We start from the raw sequence: 22,211 nt of genomic DNA, 5'->3' as shown, positions 1-22,211 counted from the left end.
ATATTATCTTTCTTTTAATAGAGCCATATATAGTTGTAAAAAAAAAAAAAAAAAAAAAAAAGACTATGGCTTATGAATAGCGTTGTAATCTCGTAAATTATAGTTATAATAACTCGAGGACAAGACTATTTTTCATCTTTATAGTGATGAATGGTATCAACAATAAAAATGTATCCAATAACTGTAAACAACAAGACAAGTATATATAAATATCACTATTGTCAGTAATCACAATAACAGTGAATTGCTTCATTATAGTTTATATAATCAAAGTACATCTATACAGAAAACTTTAACTTGATTATAATAGAATCTAAACAATAGTGTTAAAATAGAATATTATGTAGCAATCCTTAATAGTAACATACTTTTTTTTTCCTTTTCTTTTCTTCAAGTATATGTTTAAATAATAAAGTAACCCCTTTATAATGCACAAAATTTTTAATTGATTTCAAGTTAAAGGTTATAGTTAAGCAGGTAAAATAACAATATACATGTACATGTTTTGATAACAATTATACATGGATATTTATTAAGCAATAACTTCCTAATCCCAGAGATTATTAAAACTTGCCTCTGGCGATGGTAAGCCTCCAGTGAATAACACTTGTTCATCAAACCAAGTACGAGTAGGTGAAAGAAGTTCCTCTTGAACATCAGTAATGATAGAAAAGTCCATTTCTGTACCGAGAAAAAGGAATCCATTGCTAGTACGACTGTTGGCAACATTGAATAAGGGCGAATTAGGGACAGTCAGAGCAGTACTAACAGAGCCATCATGAATGGAAATAGGAGAGTCCATTTTAGAATTGCTGTTTCTCTTGGTATCCTTGTCAACAGTATGAGTAAAAGGAAAACTGTATCTTGACTTTGAATTAGCAGCAACTGTTGGCGTCTTTTCTGATAATAAACAATGGTTATAAATATGGCTTGGGACTGACATAAATATCCTTTTCTTGCCATGAGCTTTAGTTATAGGCTTATATAATTCTCTTTTGTTTATAGCTATTGCTGACTTGGATAAGATAATTCTCTTATTTCCCTTCTTAGTCATCAAGACTTTAGCTCGAATCGATTGTCTTTTCTGATCGATATTATTTTCTTTTTTAGTTAATGGATGATTCCTACTCAGACTGTTAGTTGTGTTATCAATGGAATGAGAAAGACTATTTGTAATAGTGACTGGAGAAATGTTATTAGACATATTTAATAAGAATAATAATAACTAAGGACTAAGGAATATACTTGTGTATTTATTTATGCGAAAAAGAAACAGAAAAAAAAAGAAAAAAGGAAAATAGTTTCCATGATTTCATCTTGTTTACTTTTAAATTAATTCTCATGTACAACTCATGTTTGTTTATTTAAGCGTTAAAATATATTTCAGTATCAAAACTAAAATGTTTTTATTTGATTTGACCCACAAGACCAATTAGGCAGTTATTTATATTAAATAGTCTCTCTCTTCCCCCCCTTTTTTTTTCTTTTTATCATGCTCATATTTAAACTGTTATATAGCTTAGGAAATCTAAGTTACTTTTTCTTATAGAAATTTATTAAAGAGCCATGTAAAATGTATACATCTTTAATGACAAGTACGCTTTCCTTGCTATTCTTCATACTTTACCTAAATTAAGTTGTATATACATATAAATAATGCTTCAATTATTTCGTATGGTTGATATATAATAATAAATAATACCTATTGATATCATTTTCATTATTATCCCAACATACTATTGTTACTTTATTATTATTATGTAAATTTGAATTGGGTCGTTTATATAGTGATAATGACACCATATTTTGTATTGTGAATAATATACATCGACCTTTTTTAACATAAATGGCAATATTACATTATTTTATTTAGTAAACTATTTCAACAAAATACTGATGTATAGACTACTAATTGATGATACAAGTTTCATATCACTGAATTTGACAATTAATTTGTTAGTAAGTATTTTAGTCAAAAAAAAAAAAAAAAAAGAAAACCTTGTCTTTTTTATAGTCCCTAATATTCTAATATGTTTAAAGCATATAAAGACGCATATTATGCAAAGCAAATTTAAAGCTCATCCTATATCTTATGAATCATACCTCTTTCAATATATCATTCATGTTTTGATATCATAGTTATATATTTCAGGATTCCTGCACTCTTTTACATTACATCTTTTTAAGTCTTCTTTTACACAAGTATATACTGTTTTAATTTAACGAGATGTGTTGAATCGTTATTTATATATTGATTATTGCTTGTATATCAGCTTATAAAGAAAGACAGATTTTGAAGTTTATATATAAATATCCTTTCTCAGTTTTATTTTGGAACGTAATATGACTCTGTTACGTTGTTAACTATATCCATACACCTTCATTACTCTTTCTTTTTTTTTTTCCTTTTAGGTCGAACTTATTAAACTGATTATGTTTATATTTAGCTTCTTACTTTAAAGGAGAATGATGAAGAGGAGAAAGAAGACAACTAAGAAAAAGAAAAAAAAAGGAGAAAAGCATAACTTTAAGGGCATACAACTTGTTATTTTATTAACTAAAAGTTTTCATAATTAAAGATTTTATGATATTTATTACATACCTTAGTTTTTATTTATTTATTTAATAAATATTGTCTGTAATGGTATATAACATTCTATTTCACTGTTGTATAGTTAGCAACTTTCTAAATTTTTATAATATGGAATTTAACATATATCCTCAATCCCTCTCTATATTATTAAATCGATAATTAAAATAACCTTGATAATGCTATATATCCCTTTTCTACTGTGCGTCAAGATCAATATACGAAAGTAAGTTATTGGCGTGTAGTACAAAGATTTACATACAGAAAAAGACATGAAGAATTATTAAAAACAAACAAGGAGAGGGAGGAGGAGGATAAGAAATATGCTTTACATAGTAGTTAAGCTATCACAATATAAGATGACATTTTATTTATAACGCTTAGTTATAAACGAACGAAATTAAAAAAAAAAAAAGAAATATTCACATATTTCTCCGCTATATTACAAACTATGGTGCACGGTCAAAATACATGCTATGGCACACGTTACAAAAAAAAAAAAAAAAAAAAAAGAAAAAGAAAAGAAAAAAAAAGGATGGTTGCTAAAATGGTAAAATAAAGTTATTTTATAATTGATTAGTAATTAACTCTTACGTTGAAGAAGGAGAGAAAGGAAAGATAATAACGTAAAATGTACTTAAAATAAAGAAGGAGGGCAGCATTACTTCCGTTTTAAAATGGCAAATCTATTTTCTTTCTTTCTTTCTTTCTTTCTTTTTTTTTTTTTTTTTTTTTTTTTTTTTTTTTTTTAAAAAAAAAAAAAAAGGGAGGGCTCCCTAAATGGTACTGTAAAACGAAAAACTGTCTATTTATTACTTGGAAATCTCCCTATTTCGAAGATGCTTTTCTTTTTCCTTTTCCCTTTTTCCTCGCTTTCTTCTTTTTATATATCAATTACTTTATATATTCTTTGTTAAAACTTTAATTCTTAGAAATTTTGTTGTTGTATTGTTTATCAATTAGAGAAGAAAACATTTTATGGTAGCAAGACGGCCGCATTCACCTTATTCATCTAGTAATAATTCTGTAGGACAGTCATCCATTAAATCAAGACAAAAATCATCATTACACAAGCAAAATGAAAAAATAACGCCTTCATCTTCAATCTCAACAAAAAACACTATAAATCAAAAGAAAACCAAGCAATCATCAGAGGGTATTGCTCATTCATCACAGCCAGAACAGGCACATAGGTCATCAGATCTGATAACTATCGAAACCCCTCGACTATCCATTGCAGAAAGATTTATGTCCAATAATTTTGTATCATCAACTCCAATAATTAATCATAAAAGCAATGCATACACTTCAAATCATTCAGTCCATGTTATATCATCAAATTCTAACTTACCTGATACACAAACAAAAACATCTACTGATAGCAAACTATCTGTAGCAGATAGATTTATGAATATACCCACCAAGTCGTCAACAAGTTCAATATTAAATGTTCAACAGTATAAAGATCGATTAGACTCGGCACTTCTCGGAAAACCATCAAGTGCAAAAATAACTAGTTCTTCAACTAGTAATATTGTGCCCGGAAGATTAACAATTGCTGATACGTTTATGAAGACTTCATCAACAAGTTTAACGCCTACTTCAAGTAGGTCATGTACTACATCCTTTGCAGATGAAACTGATATAAAAACTAATTATATCCGTAAGCCTTCTCAAGGTGATTAATATTATTATACAATATATATATGTATATGTATTCATAAATTGTATAATAATACTCATTTTATATTCATAATAGTTCATCCATTGGATAAACAATCACCAAAATTATCATTGTTTGATAACAGTAACTCTACTCACTTTCTTGGTTTGGATCTAACACTTTCATCTTCTTCCCCATCCAGTTCTGTTCGTCTTAATAGAGGCAATAGTCGGCCATGGGGTAGCCAAGATACGCTTGTTCATTATCATCAATTAGATAAAAAGAAATCCATCTATAGTCAATTTAAGGAAATGGAAAAGACGAATAACCAGTCTCCTCTCTCTGTTAACAATCTTTTTTTGAATTCTACCATCTTTTCCTCCACGAATATAGATAATCAAAGTTATAATGAAGCTTCCATTGCCATAGGTCGCGACAGTTTTCATAAATATGAAGAATATTACCAGCAAAAGGATCAACATTGGGGAGGAGATGAGGATGATATCGAAAAATCAAGTTATTATGAAAACCATAACCCTGTAGGGTCCACAGCAAAATTAACTAATAAAAAGGAAAAGCCAAAAGAGGATGATAAAAGTTGTGGCTTTTGGATCGGCTGTTGTTTTATAAGCTGTGGGAGAAAGCCGAGTCCAGAAGCAATTGAAAGAGAAAGGAAACGAAGAGAACAACGAAAATTACAGCAATCTAAAAATCGTGGCTGTGGTAGGAGAGGTTGGGTGCTTTGCACCTTCCTTAGTTTAATTATCTTTGTCTTCATCACTTACTTTTTATGGCCACGTACTCCTCTAATACGTATTGAGGGGGCCTCATTAATCTCTGCTACTAAAGTATCTGAAACAAAGCAAGGTATAATGGTAGGAAATGTTGCATTCGAAAGCGAGTGGCTCGTGAATGTGACGGTAGATAATCGACAAAACCATATTCCAACTCGACTTGTTCAAGTACAAGTTATTGCTAAGGATGCACTAACAGGCCTTATTATTGGTAAAGGTACACATAACGAGGATATGAATCCTGAACATATCATTTTGGCTCCAGATACCATTTCAACTATTCAATTACCGATTCGAGTCGATTATCAGGCACGAGATAGTACAGATGCAACCTTTGTCAATTTAGTCAAAGCCTGTTCACCAAAGCATCCTATTATTTTTAATAACTTGTCTGAAGAGGGTCTTAACGATAGTAATAATACTGATAATAGCAAACATAGAGAAGTATTACCAATGCATTTTTGGATCACTTTACATTTTTTTGGATTAGACTGGCTAGGATACAAGCCTACTGTTATTGCAACACCAGCCACAGGTGGATTTGCTTGTCCACAGACTTGAGTACATTTAATTTTTGATTATTAAATATTAATATAGTTTCCCATGTTTTATAATTTATTTTAAATATAAAAGAGATATGTAGAATCATTAATACATTTTTTTTTTTTTTTTTTTTTTTTTTTTTTTTTTTAAAAAAAATTGTTCTTTTTTTTATTTTTAGAAACAAAGTTGGAGTATATGTAGACTGAAGATTAAGATTATCTTAAGGTCAACCTCTTTTTGTGATCATTTTGCTTCAATAAGAAGTTGTATTTTTAACCTATCCTAAACAAATCTTTAGAATAATAATCATAAATGCCTCTTTAATACGAGGTATTAATTCATTACTTCCCTTACGTAGTTTATATAAATATATATATATATTTGTATATATATGTATATATTTAGCTTTAAACAAGTACTCTCCAATTAAGTTCAAGGAGAATAGGTATGGAGGTATAGATACTAGTTTGCAACCATGAGCCTTAATTACACCTACAAAAAAAAAAAGCGGCTGTATTGATTCCTATTGTTATTTATCATAGTGAAATGCCCTTTTGTCTCATTTTTATCGGTTTATATCCATAGCTGATTTTATAAATCTAACGATATAGAACGCAACTATACTCTTTTCTATTGACTCATAATATAATATCAAAGCTCTCTCTTGTCTAATAAGGTATATCTCTTTCTAGAATATATTTACTTGCTTGTTTAGATAATATGACTCTTTTCCTGGATATAAACGTACAGGCTTAAATAAAATTGGTATTCCTATGTTATATAAGCACATCATTACATTTCTTCTTACATTCGTAAGAATAATTGATAGATTCAAGTTCATAATACAGTTAGTATTGTTTAGTTATTGTACTATTGTTAACTACCACAAAATATATCACTGATACATTGAATAAGAATTATCATTATCATTATTATTAATCCTACAACTATTCCCAAATCAATTATTTCCTCTGAAAAATATTATAATACTAGTAAAGGCTTAGTCTCAAATAAAAATAATTAATTTATACAAACATTTCTTGATTAGGTGATATTTTCAGGTTTATACATAAAAAAAAGGGGGGGTCTATTCTAAATGATACACACATGCTATTTCATGATAATGTTACACTCTTTCTTAAATCACGTGGCACACATTTTTTTTTTTTTTTTCAAAATGATCAACTTTTATAGTTTTTAACAAGCATTTTTTATCAATGTCATGATTCTATTTTAGGAATGCTTGATCCAAGGGAAAAGATAGTAACCAATCTATATTTGACATTTTAAAGGTACAACCTTGATTCAGCTAAATTAAACACCAGCATACAATATTATTTGATATAGTTTGTTTATTCAGGCACCATGACTTGACACAGATAGTTTAATCTGATAAAATAACAAGCAATAGTTGTTAGTGATCTGATACTGACGATAATATTATTGTTGGTTAAATGCTATATACATATAAGTATTCTAATTAGGGTAAACTTAATTGTGTAATATCGTTTACTTGTAGTAAGTTTTGAACATTATATTATATAAGCCTATCAATATATGATATAAATAACAGATAATAATAAACGATATTATTACCACAATAGACACATATTAAGCATGTCTCTACATGGAACAAGTTTTATATCAATCAATTTCATTTTCCAGCATGATGTGTCCTAAACTAGCTTTAGAAGATATTAAATATTAAAATATAAACCATATATTTTTATGATAAACTCTCTTTTCTAATATAAGTGTATGCATTTATATGAACTGTATCAATAAAAAGTAATAGTAGTTATAATGATTATTTTCTATTTTACCTTAAGGTTTGTTTAACAAAGTGAGCCTATTCCTTGCCAACACTCTTTTTTTTTGTAGAATATGTAATCATATCCTTGTCAATTACTATACAGAAGCAATATATAAAATAACCAGAATAGATAAGGAATACCTATTATATTGAAGACTTGATCTGTGCTGTCTAATCAAACTGCTGTGTATGTATATTTTTAATGAAAACGTTTGTAAGACGAAAAAAAAACCCAATTACCAAAAGACCGAAAATAAAGTACAATTAGGAAGTTAGGTATATATGTTGTAGGGATGTAATTTAACGCACTCTCACAATTGCATAAATGGTAAGCTATTAAAAAGCAGAGGTTTTCTTAACAAGTTACAATTCTATTTATTAAAAAAAAGTCACACTCGATAAATGATAACTACACAAAAGATATAAAGAAGTGCTAAACACATATGCTAGTCCTAGTAAACAACGATCTAAAAATAAGCAGTGTTTTGAGTGCAAATATTTGTAAACTATTTTATTTTGGAACTCCAAGTGTATCTGTTTTTTTACAAATATTTTTTTTTTTTTTTTTTTTTTTTTTTTTTTTTTTTTTTTTTTTTTTTTTTTTTTACTAGCAAGTTTTTTATTCATTAGAAAGGAAATGTACCTGCAAAATGAAATATTGGCTGTAGCTCCGTTTAAATAAAACAATAGCTGACAAAACAAAAGTTACATATTTAATGATCTATCATCAAGTAGTAAAGAAAGTATTTAAGCTTCTTTAACATAATTCAATATAATATCTTTAATAATTATCATAGTTATTTTTGTGTATAAAAGATATGAAAGATAAATAATAAGCCACAAAAAGATATTGACTATTAATCTTGGAAAACTTTTTCTTTGTTTATGTAAAAGTAAACTTTCTCAGGGTCTATTTTTCTCCCTTTTTTTCTCTCCTTATTTTTAAAAAATGTATTTTTTTCTAACTATTTTATTCTTTTTTGATGGACTTTACGTTGTCTATCTTTTATAGAATAGAAGCATATATAAATAAAAATATATGCTTTTATACTTTCTTTTTTATTTTCATAGTAGTTGTCTTTTGATGTAGATCACTATAAATTTTAATTATAGTAGGCTCTCTAAAATTTGATTAATGTAAATGAATCAAACATTGCTTGCTTTTATATGGTATGTTTATCTAAATACTAATTATCACACATAAGCTAATATTTACCCTTTTAGGTGGGCTTCTCTGGATATTGGCCACCTTAAATATTCAATCCTGTCTTTTTTTCTTTTTTTTTTTTTTTCTTATGGCGGGCTTCTAAGGATACTGGTCGCCTTATAAAATCAATCCTAGTGGGCTTCTCTGGATACTGGTCACTCTAAATATTCAATCCTGTCTTTTACCATAGTGGGCTTCTCTGGATACTGGCCACTTTAAATAGTCAATCCTGTCTTTTTTCTTTATGGCGGGCTTCTAAGGATACTGGTCGCCTTATAAAATCAATCCTAGTGGGCTTCTCTGGATACTGGTCACTTTAAACAATCAATCCTGTCTTTTTTCATCATAATGGTGTCTTCTCAACTTTGGCTACTTCAAGCATTTAATTCTATCTTTTTTCTTCATAATGGTCTCTTCTAAACTCTGGCTACTCTAAATATTCTTTCATAATCTTCTTTTGACACTGGTTAATAGAAATGAATCAATCTTTTTCTCCCCTTTTAAAACTAGGCTCTGTTATCTCTAAGCTATACTAAAAAAAAAGATCTTTACGCGTAATAGTCAAGCTCTACAATCAAATACATTCGGAAGCAATAGTACGCTGCTAAATAATTAAACAATTTTCTCGCTCTCTTATATTTAAATAAAAGGATGGAGTTTTTTGATAGATAAAAGCATTCTTAATTTTAAAAGTTTATATTAATCTGTAGATGCTAATCTAAACATCAGCAAATTTTAAGATAGCATTATTAGATAGTCTTTATTAAAAAATAAAAAATAAACGCTATTTCAGGTCTTATGAATTTTTCTCTGAATTAACTAAGAAGTTAGCATATTCCCCTACAAATTACAATAAAAAACAGTTTGGTATCGATATTGTCTTTATGAAGTTAACATATTCCATTTTCATTAACCCATTAATGTTCATCATGAAATCATTTATTCTTCTAATTTCTTCATCTAAATATTCCATAATGATCTTGTAGTATGTCTGCTAAATCAGTTTTAAACTCTAGTAATGATTTTTATTTTCGTTCAAATAATAATTCAACCAGAAAAGGCTTTTGATTCGTTTTTTCGTATTATTACTGACATAGTATCCACAATAAAAATACATTATCTATCTTAGCTGCATAATCTTAAACATTCTGATTGCTCGATGTATATAACAAAATGTTAATTCTCAAATATCATACAATTGAAGTCTATTTGAAGCTTAACTAATTGCATTTGTATTCTCTATACACATTTACACATATTTTTTGTATTACTTATATTTTCATGCTCAGTCATTGGAATTGAATTATAATGGAAGGCTGTTAACACAGTCCTTGGAGGATTCATATTCTGAAGTCGGTATATGTATATATTGTCATATTTAAACTATTATTATTATTATTTGTTAAAGCCTCTAGATGAGTGAAATGAATAGATGAAGAACATCTTAAAAATAACAAATAATTTATGGGCAGTGACTGGGAATTTCTGCCCTGAATATTTCTCTTCAAGATGAAAATTGCTCCCAGTTAAATAAGACTTAGCAGGAGAATATATATTTAACCTAAACAACGTTGTCTTCCAATTTTGAATATTCGAGGTAATTTTATATTATTAAAAATAAGAGAATTTACGATTACTTTTATTCCAGTTGTAAACAAAGGCGATATCATCGATATAGTCAGTTAGTTAATGTATACTTTTTTTTTTAGGACACTAAACATATAAAGATAAAATCAAAAGAAAGAACCCCCGAGTTATTTTTATTTTATATGCCTTGTGAATAACAATAAAGAGTACAAAAAAGCAAGATCAACCTTTTAGATATTTAAATATGTCAATATAATGACTCCTATGCAGAATAAAATTCATTTATGAGCATTCATACTAACTTTAACTAATTTTTATTGTTAGACTCGCTCATATTAGATAAGTAGTCTCTTTACTGTCCTATGTATACACTCTTTCTTAAATCACATGGCGCTAAGAAAAATTTTAAACTGTACCAAACTCGATTAAGATTGTGTGCCAAAATGAAAAAAATTGTGCCATAAAAAAAAAGTGTGCCATGTGAATTAAGGAAGAATGTATATTTGAACATTTTTGTTGTATTTTTGTTTTGAATGTCCGATAATAATTGTTATTTGTGACTGTGCTTCATTCTTGCAACAGCAGAGCATTGAATCCCCAAATGGTTACAATACCATCAAGCGTCTAAACATCCTCCTTCCAGATACATCCATCTATTGCGCGTACGTATCTAAAAATAATCAATCATTTAAAATGACAAGAGAAAAGAGAATCTATCTTTATACATTAGTGACAATAATTGACACTATTTAAAGTGGAACAAAAAAAAAAAAAAGATAATCGTTGTTAAAAAAAATCATACTAATTTTTCAATTGTCAATTTCGAAATTAGCATGTCTGCCGAACTTGCTGTCGTTTACGCTGCTCTCATCCTCGAAGATGACAACATCGAGATCACTGTAAGTTGAGATTAGCCACTATTTCTTGATGAAGCCCCCATTAATTATTTCATTTATAGGCTGACAAGCTTCAAGCTCTCGTTTCTGCTGCCGGTGTTGAAGTTGAACCCATCTGGTTCTCTCTCTACGCTAAGGCTCTCGCCGGTCAAGATCTCAAGGCTCTTCTCTTGAACGTCGGTGCTCCTGGTGCTGCTCCTGCTGCTGGTGCCGCCGCTGCTGGTGGTGCTGCTGCTGCTGATGCTCCTGCCGAAGAAGAAAAGGCTGAAGAAAAGGAAGAATCTGATGAAGATATGGGTTTCGGTAAATATATACTTATAATATAGAAAGATCAAGTACAAATTACTAATTTATATTATTTTAGGTCTCTTCGATTAAACCATTTCAACTTCGTCTAATTAAAAAATACATTCACAACGTCAAATTTTTTTATTTTTAATTGAAATAGAAATAAAGTTTGTTGTAAGGATGAAATTAAAGAAAAAAAAAGGATCAGAGAAGAAGCAATACTTTTGTTTATTTGTGTTTTTTTGTTTATAGCTTCCAACTATTTTTATTTTTGTTTTTATTTTTTTTTAAAAAAAGAAAAATGTCTAAATATTTACTTTTCATGTCTAATACATTGACGGGCCTCGAACAACTTCAGATGTTTTCCCTTGATTCATAATATTTGTATTATAAGCAGTTGGCACTTTCTCATTATGATCTTTAGCTTCAAGTGGTTTTGCGTTTTTCAATACTTGAGAAGGAACACAACCACCTTCCATATGTTCACATTTACACTCACCTCCTAGGAAAGAGGGTAAATTCTCTGGCGCAATCTGTTTCAATAAAGGTTCCTTAAAATCAGATCCAATAATTTGAATTTTAGCAATTGTCTAAATAAAAAAAATAGTTAATTACTTACTATTTATTATCAATAGAAAAAAAATATGAGTAACTTACACCTGGATCAAGCCAACCTTTAACAATTTTCCAAACATAAACAAAGGCACTAGGAGCATTTACCAAGTAGAACTTATTTAAAGTTTCTGGATAATATTTTTGATCAACATCCGCAATAGCCCGAATGAAATTTAAAGCTGGCATGTGTAATTCTATCGATGTGTGTCAATTATTGTTTCATTTATTAATAAAAACTTATACTTACGATGCCAACCCATGCCAGTGCAGTCAAAAATGACAGTTTCTCGATTAATATGACGACCAGCAGCTCTTGAACAATCTTTCATAATGACTCTATGTAAAAACTCATTACAGCCAATATGATAACCGTTTACTTCTTCTACTTTTGCATTTTTAGCAAGTTCCTTTGCTTTGTGATAGCCCTTTTCAATTTATATTAGTCTATTATTATAGATAGATACATATAAGGCAATTTCTTTTTTACCAATCTTTCAATGTATACTGGACAGCCTTCTCTATCTGTTTTATGAAGACAAGCACCACCCATATATTTATTAATTCTCAAAACAGATTCAGATATACCGGGAAGTGGTTCCAAGTTACTGTCAGGTATCGATTGATATCCACGTACTGCATAAAGTACAGGTAGCTTATTTTCTGCTGTGGCAACGGGATGATGACCAATATTATTTTCTTCACGCCATTGAAATGTTTTTAACAATTGATCTTTAGCATTAGCCTAAATGAATATTATTCTATTAATAACCATAAATACTAATAAGTATTGCTCATAAATAATTACAATATTCCAACTACGTGCGACTAAGAATTGTTCAAGGTACTATATAAAACAAGTCATGTTAAGAATAGTAGTAACAACTTAACAAAAACTGTCTTACCTCATTAGTGACATTGTATTTAATATCGCCGAGCTCTTTTCTCAATTGATTTATTATCTCAATACGTTCTTCAGGTGTCATTTATTTTGTTATATTTATAAAGAAAAAAAAAAAAAAGGAACAAACGATATTATATTTATTAAAAGGCAACATATTTTATTTATTTATTATTAAGGCCGACAATTATTATTTTTTTTTTTTTTTTTTTTTTTTTTTATATATATCTTCCTATTACAACAAGTGTTATATTCAGTTAATTATTGATTTGAACAATTATATAAAAGAGTTTGCATACATATTATTTCTCTTTATCCCCAGTCATCATTTATTATTGTTGCAGTATACATACTATTCAGAAGCTATGTGTATATGCTATTTACAGTTGGATTCGGTTTTCGGCTTGATTTTGCGAATATAGAAAATAAATTTATAGTCCGATATCTTTGTTCTTTCGACATTTATTGACAGAACGATTATAAGTTTAAAATAACCAATGAATTTGTAGCAATTTTATTGCATCAACCAATTCCAAAAAAAAAAAGAGAGAGAGAGAGAGAGAGAAGGTGTTACAGATCTCTCAGGAGTCAAGTGGAAAAAAAAAAGGCAGAAGAAAATTAAAAGACCTTAAACGGTATGAGTATGATAGTCTACTAAAAGAATAACCATTACATTAGATCGACACTAGGAGAAGGAAGTGCTTGATGAAACAGATCGTTAACCAAACAACTAATCAAGTAAAAGCTAATTGCAATGACTTTGGTTTCTTGAAAGAAAATAGATCAGCCATTTTTAATGGTATTAGGAGTTGATAGTGCATATGAAGCCATTTGATAGAATGTTCACATGTTAAATTACTATATATGATAAAGATAAGGTCTGAGAAACACCACCGAGATATCAAACAAGACGCTAAAGAAAAAAACACAATTACACTCAAACATGAATTATTGATAACCAAAGGATCGGAGCCTATCCCAAAGAAAGACGGGCAAGCTAAGATCAACTTAGAGTTGATACTGCTATAAAGGGGAGTAAAACTATCTTGTATGAATAGTTAATGAAACTGTTTGCAAGTACGACAATCTAAGGTACTTGATACTGGTCTATGGAATTGGTATAGGGGGTTACCTTATACGTTTGTACTAGTATCTATTGACAGTACAGACGGTATTTCAGTGTAAGAACTTTACCGAGCAACTTTGATATGTAGTATATCAGTATACTCATTGGGCTTCAATTTTATTAATATATTGTTGTTACTCTCCACAGCTGCATGCTATCTGCTGTCTCCAAATAGACTGTAGAATTGAAACGCCTAAAAACTACAGATGGTTCCCTTCCTTTTCTTTTATATTAGCTTCCAACGTACTAACTGTGTGTATATTTTAATCCCTTTCCTTAGCTCATTTGTTAGTTAGCCGGTTATTTGTACAATCCATTGTAAACTTGATTATTATTTCCTCTTCACTATAAACATCCACCTTCATTGCTTTTATTGAGTTATAACTTCTTTGATTATTTATACAAGACCAAAGAGTATAATTAAATTGAAAACTTCATATTAACTTGATCACCATTTTAAATATAAAACAATTTGCCAACTAACCAAAGTCTTTTTCTTCTCTTGAACTTTCTTCAAAATCCATGTGGATCTTAAAGCTTAGTCTTTAATATAAATATTTTTATCAAGATTTTTAACTGGATTTTTTTCAAGTAATCAATATGCTCCATAATCGAAATGTGACTTTTTTTGTTTGCATTTTTTTTTCTTGGATTTTTACAGTTAGTAGGAATCGAACTCTTATTCATTTCATTATAAAAAGAGTGCGTGGAGTCATAAAGGTTATCATCACTTACAAAACAAACATAACCTCCTATCACAATGCTTGATATATTACTTAAGCGTGTAAAAGAGGAAATAGCCATCGATGGTCCTTCAGGTATATTCAAAAAAAAAAGAGCCTTTATTTTATTTCTTCTTATCTCACACCTATACAAACAGGCTCCAGTATTGATACAGTCTGGAGTTATGTAGAATCTATCTCTAATGACATAGCAACCCAGTCTGGATTATCAATTAAGCCTCTAATTGATGATAATTATAAATCGTTTTTTTGGAACTATTTAAAAATTGAACCTGATCTTGAATTTTTTCAAACACAAAGTTCCTCATCAGATGATCAGCCAATGGATCAAGCAAATTCAGATTCTGACGATGCAGTAGATCAAGATATAGAACAAAATACGACAGAAATAAATTTACAAACAACAACAAATAAAGATGTTGCAATGGGAGAAGCGGATATAGAACAGCCAGAAAACATAAATGTTAAGGACAGAAAAGAATGTTCTAACTTAAGTGAAATTGGTGAGTCTTCTACATCTGCCACAAGTAAAAGAAAAAAACCGCCTGTCAAAGCTAAAGCAGTTCCAGTAAAAAGAGCAAAGGCAAAACCTAAGACTAAATCTAAGTTGAAAGGAAAAAAAAAAGTGAGCAATGTTGATTCAGATGATGAGTTTGTACCAGATGTCATAAGTGATAGTGAATTCGAATTTGAAGATGATAATGAAGAATCTGACAAAAGTGAAGAATTCATTACAGATGATGATGATGAAGACATGTCTAAAAAGAAACAAAAATCATCAAAAAAATCCGCATCCAACATAGTACATCCATATAATATTACTTCTAAAGAAGTAGAAGTACGTTATTTTTTTTTTTTTAACAAAATGTAAATTAGAAGTATTTATGCAAAATTTTATCTTAAATAGGAGCCAGCAAATATGCCTCTAATTAAAAATATATCATGTTTAAGCTATGAGGAAGTTAAAGACAAATATGGTTCTCAGTTACATATTAAGGGCTCATCTCAGCTTCAAGAAGAGCAACTCTATATTGGTATTCCTGTATGTTAAGTATTACTTTTTTTTTTTAAATGTATGCATAAATATAATCTTAATACAGTTCCTTTTTCTAAATAGCCTGGAACAGCATTGTCGCCCAATTTAGTGACTGTATTAAAAGAAATTATTCGTGGTCGATCTCAAGGCGTGTATCAAGCTTCACTTACTAAATTATTAAATCTGGATAGTCGTTCTACTGGCCATTATTGTAAAAGTTTGGAAGAAAAAGGTGCAATCACGAGAAGCGGTGTTTCAATTAACAGTATGTTTACCAATATTTGCGTTCACGCCAGATTTCATGTTCAAAAGTCAAAAGTTGTTTTGGACAATAAAGGCAAAGATAAAAACCCAGGCGATGTTCCCTATAATGTTAATATAGATGGTAAAGCTTTTTCTCAAAAAGATGTACTTGATGCTTTAGTTACGTTTGCGAAAGATGCATCGAATCAGGTTGTTGTAGGGTGGGATGTACTGCACGCATTGGTAAATAAATATATATATATATATATATAAATAAAAATAAAATACATATTCTATTCAATATGTATATATATTGTTACATATTAACCAACATAATAGGGTTTCAATTCTACTAAAATGTCTGTGCGAAAATGGTTCAATCGTACTGTAGATGAAATTTGCCTAAAAGGTTATTTTAGAAAAATGAATGTCTGTATTGATGATACAGGAATTCCAAAACGCTGTCTTCAATTATTAAAGACTCCCGAAGGTAATAAAAATACTTATATAATAAATGATATCCATTCACATACTCTTAAATTACAGAAACTCAATCAAACAACGTAAAATTATCTCATTTTACCAGTGAAAAAGCAAAATTTCCTATAAGAATTAAAAGTACAAAAAACAATGTACCAATCGTTCATGCTCTTGTAGACTCATCCTTAGAAAGGCAATGCTTTCAAATAATAGATGCTGCAGGATCTAAGGGCGTAACACAATCAGCTATTAGTCTTGGAATTCAGGCAACAGAACAACGTATTTTAAGCAGAATTCTAGAACGAATGGTCGAATTAAAAGGTGAAGGATATGAGCGTTTCGGTGTTGTGCGTTATTTGGAATTTGAAGGCAGAATGAGGAGATACCGCTATTATACTTATGCTGCTTATCAAGCAACACAAAATGTCGATATTGAAATACCACCTTTACCTGAATCTGAAGTTGATGAATCCAAGCTCACTGAAAAAAATATTTTCGTAGATGTACCTCATACACAAAAAGGTGTCAATAATATTATTAAAAACATGAGAAAAGATGGTGATTCCAGTGCTTTAACTGCTACTGGTAAATCTAAAAAAAAGCCTGAAGCAAAAAAAGGAAGACCTAGACAAAATGTCGAGCCTACTACAATTCAAAAGAATACTAAAAGAGGACGACCTCCAGCTTCAGCCACAAACAGTAGGCCGTCAAAGAAGTCTAAAAATATAACTGATAACCAATCAGAATCCAATACTTCTGATACTTTAGATAATGCTGATCAACCTGTTCATACCGCCAACTCAGAGGAAGATGCTACAACTTCAATAATTGCTAAACCATCTAATGCTGAATCATCTACTGCTATGGATATGGATAATAATATTACATCTGAAAGTTCTTTATTAAATCCATCTGAATCGCAACCTACTACAGCACTTATGCCTTCAACTTTGAATAATATTCAAGAACCCCAACCGATTTTACAAGCGCAATCATCACATACTACAGAGCAAATTGATCCAGTAGATTCAATACAGGATAAACAACAAACACAGCAGATACAACAGACTCAAAAAGAGCCAAAAAAGAAAACAATTATCGATTATTTTAGTAAAGTTTCAAAGCCAAGTAACGCACCTGTCATTCCAGCTACTAAATCTGCTCCTACTTCTAAAACACAATCGGAAGCAGCCTCTTCAAATTCAGTAGAGAATATGTCAACCGATTCTGCATCAGATTTAGTTGAATCTTCAAATGAACCTCTTTCAGTTAATGTTAATAATAATTCTGAACTTGAATCTACTTTAATAATACTGAATGAAGATAAGCCATTAATGGTTGAAACGGTAAATCTTGAAATCCCAAACACTTCATCCATATCAACTCAAGAAACAGCAGATCCTGGTACTTGTACACCACCTTCTAAAAAAGAACTTATCCCTAAACATCATCATGTGAATATATCAAAGCAGGTGAACCAGTATTTACAAACTCGTCTCGAAGTTGTTAATGCTGTATTGCAAGAAACGCCTATTGTTGAAATGGGCAAACCACTAAAGGATGCATATTTAAAGAAATGTGAAGAGCTTAATGTATCTAAAAGATATAATATTTGTAACAAGACACTTGCTAGAACAGTAGATGAATTAGTTAAACAGGGTTTAGCCAAGATTGAGATAGCTCCATGTCCTTTATTAAATGGAAAAATTTTAAAGCGAAAGTTAGCTGTTCGACATGACATTGACACAGAAAGTGAAGAATATCATAGTTACATTCGTACATTACAGGATCGTAAAATATTTTTAGCACCTTCTTATTCAATTTGTAAGGTTGAAACAATAGATATACCAGTTGAGCGATTAGACGAACGTATTGAACGTATGAAGGATGAACACATTAATTCTCAAGGTGACTCTAGGAAAGCTGAAGCCTTTAAACAACATCTTGAAAAATACGCTAAAAATTTGAAACTATTTGGAAGAAAATATGAGATAGGTAAATCATCTTCTTGGCCAATCCGATCATTACAATTGGGTTGGATTCGTGCACGTATGGTTCGTAGTAAAATTCTACATCAATTTTTATTCGATTTGTTTGCAAAAGATGAGAACTTACTCGAGGTAGACAAGGTTGAGTGCAAAATTAGTCTTCGAGCTATAATGAATAACATGACTATATTATTACTATGTCAAATGATTGGTGTCGGAAACCCAACGGATGAAGTAATCAATTTTGTACAGGATCCTAAGAATGCGTCAGTTATTTTAGCTGACATACCTAAAAAGATAAAGGGTCAATTATTCACAGCTAAAAACAGATTTAGAAAGCGATTAATTGATCTTTTAACTGTTTTGGAATATATTGGGATTGTGACTCCTTATAACATGAATACGAATACCTTGATGGAAGAGACAAGCCCCTTAAAATTTACTGGTATGGCAGTTGAATACAAGTTAAATAATTTATTAGTGATTAGGGATAGAAAAAGGATTGGACAGCCTATTGTGCGCGAACATACAATAGTCAGCAAATCAGATCTTAATCGCTTTTGGAGTGAACTTAAATACGCTTGTACGAATCCTGAGATTAAGGATATCCCTGAACATGAGCAAGCTCCTGAACCTACAGATCTAAATGAGTTGATGCTATTTAGATCCTTGTACCATTATGTTAATTGGACTGCTCGTTCTGTATTTAATAGTGCACAAAGAAAAGTACTTAATAGTTATATCGATAAAACCGAAATGACTACACCCCTCGATAATCCTGTAGTTATTCGAACTATTGCAGATTCTTTAAAAGTTAAGGTTTCGGAAGTCCATAGCTATTATCAAAAAGTTGAAAATGCTATTGAATCTAAACGTGAATTTTCTGAAAGGAAGAAAGTTGAGCGTCGACTTGTACCTTATGTGCGTCGCAAAGTTAAAGGTAGCTCAATTAGAGATAAGCGTCGTGTAGTTACGCTCAGCAATGGTCGTGCATTCCAACATATAGGAAGGCCTAAAGGCAATAAAATACATATTCTTACTTTGGAGCCTGAATTAGAGACACATACCGATAAAGATGAACAGGCCCTTACTGGAAATGAACCCAGGGACCAATTGCCTTTCTTGGATGACATAGATAAAATTCCTGTCCTTCAAAATGATACAAATATAGATATAAGAAAAACACGTAGGAAGCGAACTACATGGACTGCTCAAGACAATGAGCTTTTAGTTTTATCTCAAATTGTCTTACGTAAACGTGCTACTAATCGTCGCTTTTTGTGGGCTGCTGTGAAACAAATATTCCCTGATAAATCATTAAATAGTTGCCGAAACCATTTTGATAAATTAATGTTAAAGCCTTCATATGTAGAGTTATTTGAATCTAACTCATTACTTTGGGAACATATTTATGAAGAAGGTATTCAAAGTGGTGAACTTCAAGACCATGATCCAGAAGAAATAATCCATTTTGATCTTCTTGGGTTTGTTACGTATTTTATTAAAAAAATGGTTGAAGATAAAAGCAGGTAAGAAGAAGAAAAAAAAATATAAGGTAGGATTTTTAACCCACAAAAATTAGTGGCCATGATAAAATTCGTCTTCCTCGTACTCTAGAAGAACTAGACAAAAATTACACCATTATTAAAAATAATAATGAACATACTGTTTATTTCGAAGATTTATTCCATGAAAGACCAAGTATCACTGCTAAACAATTAGTTCTTTATGATCATACATATACATTACGAAGATATCATGATAACAAGTACGATCAGCCAGATTATTTATTAGAAGTAGAAAATGATAAATTCAAAAGACAGTGCTCTATGTTCCAATCTTATGCATTGGTAAGAATACTTTATAGACATTATATATATATGTATATAAAGAAGGAATTAACTGCCGATTATATGTAGATGAGTCTCATAACTCCTATCGAAGTTTTTGATCCATTCTTCTCTTACTCAATTTTAAAAAAGTTCCCTCAAGAAGTTCATGATAAAATGCTTAATGAAATGAACAAAAATGGCATTTTAATTAAAAAACGTAAAGAGCGTGCTCTTCCAGGTACTTTGATGAGTTTATCTGCTAAATTTTTTAATACTATGGTCGGGCAACTTCCAGAAAATATGTTTAAACAAGCAGTAGAGTATGAAAAGTTCTTATCAGCTGCAAAAAGTAAAGTGCGTTTTTCTGCCGAATTCGTTAGTAGCGGAATGATGGCTTGTTTATTGAATCTTATTTCAGAAAATAAGGTAAGTTATTATAGCATTATTTATGTTATATAAGCTAATATATAGTCTTGAATAGGTTTTAATTACTATGGCCAATCTAGAAAAAGAGCTGAAGCGAATAGAATTATTGCCTTCTATATCTAGATTAATTGGTAAATATATAGAATATAATGCGAATATAACACTCTAGCTTATTCTAATTTTTTTTTTTTTTTTTTTTTTTTTTTTTTTTTTTTTTTTTTTACTTTATTTAAATGACACATAGATGCATCTTTAATTCAATTTGAAATAGATATAGAAAAAGTTAATGATAATGACGAATTTATGTCATATATTCCTTCTCTTGACAAGCTTCATTTGAAAACATTGAATACAAATGAATTCAAAAATGCATTATCAAGTTTCTTACTTACACAAGATCAAGCCTTCAATACATTATCTAAATATATTGTAGATTTACTTTACCAGGAGGCTGAGCTTGGTTTATCTTTATATCAGCTTAAACTTAAATTGAATAACTCTTATTCTGATAAAGATATATTGCGGGCACTTCAACTTCTTTGTTCTAATGATCCAGCCTTAGTATGTCGTGTTGGTTTCAATATTGTTCGCTATATTCATATAGCCTTTATTAATGAATGGGCCATCATTAACAAAAATATTGTTACACCTTCGGTTAGCGAGAAAACCAAAGAAAGAATGATAGAAGCCAATATAGAAACTGATAAGAAACCAGAGAAAGAAGAAATTATTATACCTTGCTTATGGACTGATGTTAATGGGCATGCTACAGATATGGTTATAAAAGGCTGCAAAGATGCTATTATTGACATTGTCCTAAGAAAGCCTGGTATTACTGAATCGGATATTTATCGTCATTTGAGTTCTGGACTTACTCGAAGAGAAATTCAAGAACTTTTGAATAATTTGGTTGAGCAAAAAGCCTTAAAACAAACACAAATAATTGTTGATTCTAGTACTCAAACAAAGCCGTCCATTTTTGGAAAAAAGATGGCATTTAGATGTACAAACGATTTTACTATCGAGAAATCGACTCAAACTTGCTTCTGGGTTACGCCACAAGTTTACATGGCCATGAGTTAACCACAAATATGTGAATAAAGGATCACACATACTCTCTCTTTTTTTTTTTAAGGAAAAATACACTAAATTAAATTACCTTCAACATGTTTTTATGCATTACGCCCTTTTTTTTTTTTAAATAAAATTAGCTTTTTTTTATTTTTTTTATTTTTTTATTTTTTTAGCTTCTATATTTCACTAAACGAAAATGACTGGCAATACTGTTACAAAGTCTTCGTCATTAGCTATACCGAATTCAACAAAAGCTAACTTTACGTCTATTGATGACAAACATAATCAATCTACTTTAGTTAATGCTATTATTGGTGACTCTAATAGCTTAACTGATGTTGAAAGCAAATATATACCAAATAGCGTCAG

At 30.0% G+C, this 22,211-nt stretch overlaps 5 protein-coding genes across 5 annotated transcripts; 3 read left to right on the top strand and 2 right to left on the bottom strand.

The window, feature by feature from the left end:
- Positions 1 to 383: 383 nt before the first annotated feature.
- Positions 384 to 1,283, bottom strand: BX663DRAFT_519189 (uncharacterized protein). Its single transcript, XM_051528968.1, has one exon. It carries the CDS (start codon positions 1,202 to 1,204, stop codon positions 548 to 550), a length of 657 nt encoding a protein of 218 aa, XP_051379965.1. The 5' UTR covers positions 1,205 to 1,283; the 3' UTR covers positions 384 to 547.
- A 2,285-nt stretch (positions 1,284 to 3,568) lies between these two features.
- On the top strand, positions 3,569 to 5,608 carry BX663DRAFT_554428 (uncharacterized protein; the record flags this gene model as incomplete). Its single annotated transcript, XM_051531526.1, has 2 exons — positions 3,569 to 4,268; positions 4,350 to 5,608. 2 exons carry the CDS (start codon positions 3,569 to 3,571, stop codon positions 5,606 to 5,608), a joined length of 1,959 nt encoding a protein of 652 aa, XP_051379964.1.
- A 5,261-nt stretch (positions 5,609 to 10,869) lies between these two features.
- Positions 10,870 to 11,604, top strand: BX663DRAFT_171315 (60s acidic ribosomal protein-domain-containing protein). The gene is made up of 3 exons (XM_051521656.1): positions 10,870 to 11,096; positions 11,156 to 11,396; positions 11,458 to 11,604. The coding sequence occupies exons 1-3, from the start codon at positions 11,031 to 11,033 to the stop codon at positions 11,469 to 11,471; spliced, it is 321 nt and encodes a 106-aa protein (XP_051379963.1). The 5' UTR covers positions 10,870 to 11,030; the 3' UTR covers positions 11,472 to 11,604.
- A 1-nt stretch (position 11,605) lies between these two features.
- BX663DRAFT_171303 (CRAL-TRIO domain-containing protein) lies at positions 11,606 to 13,012 on the bottom strand. Its single transcript, XM_051521655.1, has 6 exons — positions 12,899 to 13,012; positions 12,802 to 12,840; positions 12,484 to 12,738; positions 12,244 to 12,421; positions 12,039 to 12,190; positions 11,606 to 11,971 (listed from the first exon to the last, which is right to left on the bottom strand). The coding sequence occupies exons 1-6, from the start codon at positions 12,977 to 12,979 to the stop codon at positions 11,708 to 11,710; spliced, it is 969 nt and encodes a 322-aa protein (XP_051379962.1). The 5' UTR covers positions 12,980 to 13,012; the 3' UTR covers positions 11,606 to 11,707.
- A 1,814-nt stretch (positions 13,013 to 14,826) lies between these two features.
- Positions 14,827 to 21,956, top strand: BX663DRAFT_519176 (uncharacterized protein; the record flags this gene model as incomplete). Its single annotated transcript, XM_051528967.1, has 11 exons — positions 14,827 to 14,838; positions 15,471 to 15,519; positions 15,567 to 15,601; positions 15,671 to 15,805; positions 15,881 to 16,285; positions 16,382 to 16,532; positions 16,589 to 20,039; positions 20,093 to 20,360; positions 20,430 to 20,768; positions 20,824 to 20,899; positions 21,013 to 21,956. The coding sequence occupies 11 exons, from the start codon at positions 14,827 to 14,829 to the stop codon at positions 21,849 to 21,851; spliced, it is 5,760 nt and encodes a 1,919-aa protein (XP_051379961.1). The 3' UTR covers positions 21,852 to 21,956.
- Positions 21,957 to 22,211: the final 255 nt, after the last annotated feature.

Source organism: Cokeromyces recurvatus (assembly GCF_025118155.1).
Source record: "Cokeromyces recurvatus strain NRRL 2243 chromosome Unknown BX663scaffold_26, whole genome shotgun sequence".
Lineage (NCBI taxonomy): Eukaryota > Fungi > Mucoromycota > Mucoromycetes > Mucorales > Mucoraceae > Cokeromyces > Cokeromyces recurvatus.
Note: the sequence above shows the minus strand (reverse complement) of the source record. Positions and strands in the feature narration are given on the sequence as shown.

Coding starts and splice junctions, on each gene's coding strand:
- BX663DRAFT_519189 (XM_051528968.1), bottom strand. CDS start 1,204: ATGTCTAATAACATTTCTCCAGTCACTATTACAAATAGTCTTTCTCAT.
- BX663DRAFT_171315 (XM_051521656.1), top strand. CDS start 11,031: ATGTCTGCCGAACTTGCTGTCGTTTACGCTGCTCTCATCCTCGAAGAT. Junction 11,097..11,155: donor ATGACAACATCGAGATCACT/GTAAGTTGAGAT, acceptor TTTCATTTATAG/GCTGACAAGCTTCAAGCTCT.
- BX663DRAFT_171303 (XM_051521655.1), bottom strand. CDS start 12,979: ATGACACCTGAAGAACGTATTGAGATAATAAATCAATTGAGAAAAGAG. Junction 12,739..12,801: donor TCGCACGTAGTTGGAATATT/GTAATTATTTAT, acceptor ATATTCATTTAG/GCTAATGCTAAAGATCAATT. Junction 11,972..12,038: donor AAGGTTGGCTTGATCCAGGT/GTAAGTTACTCA, acceptor TTTTTTATTTAG/ACAATTGCTAAAATTCAAAT.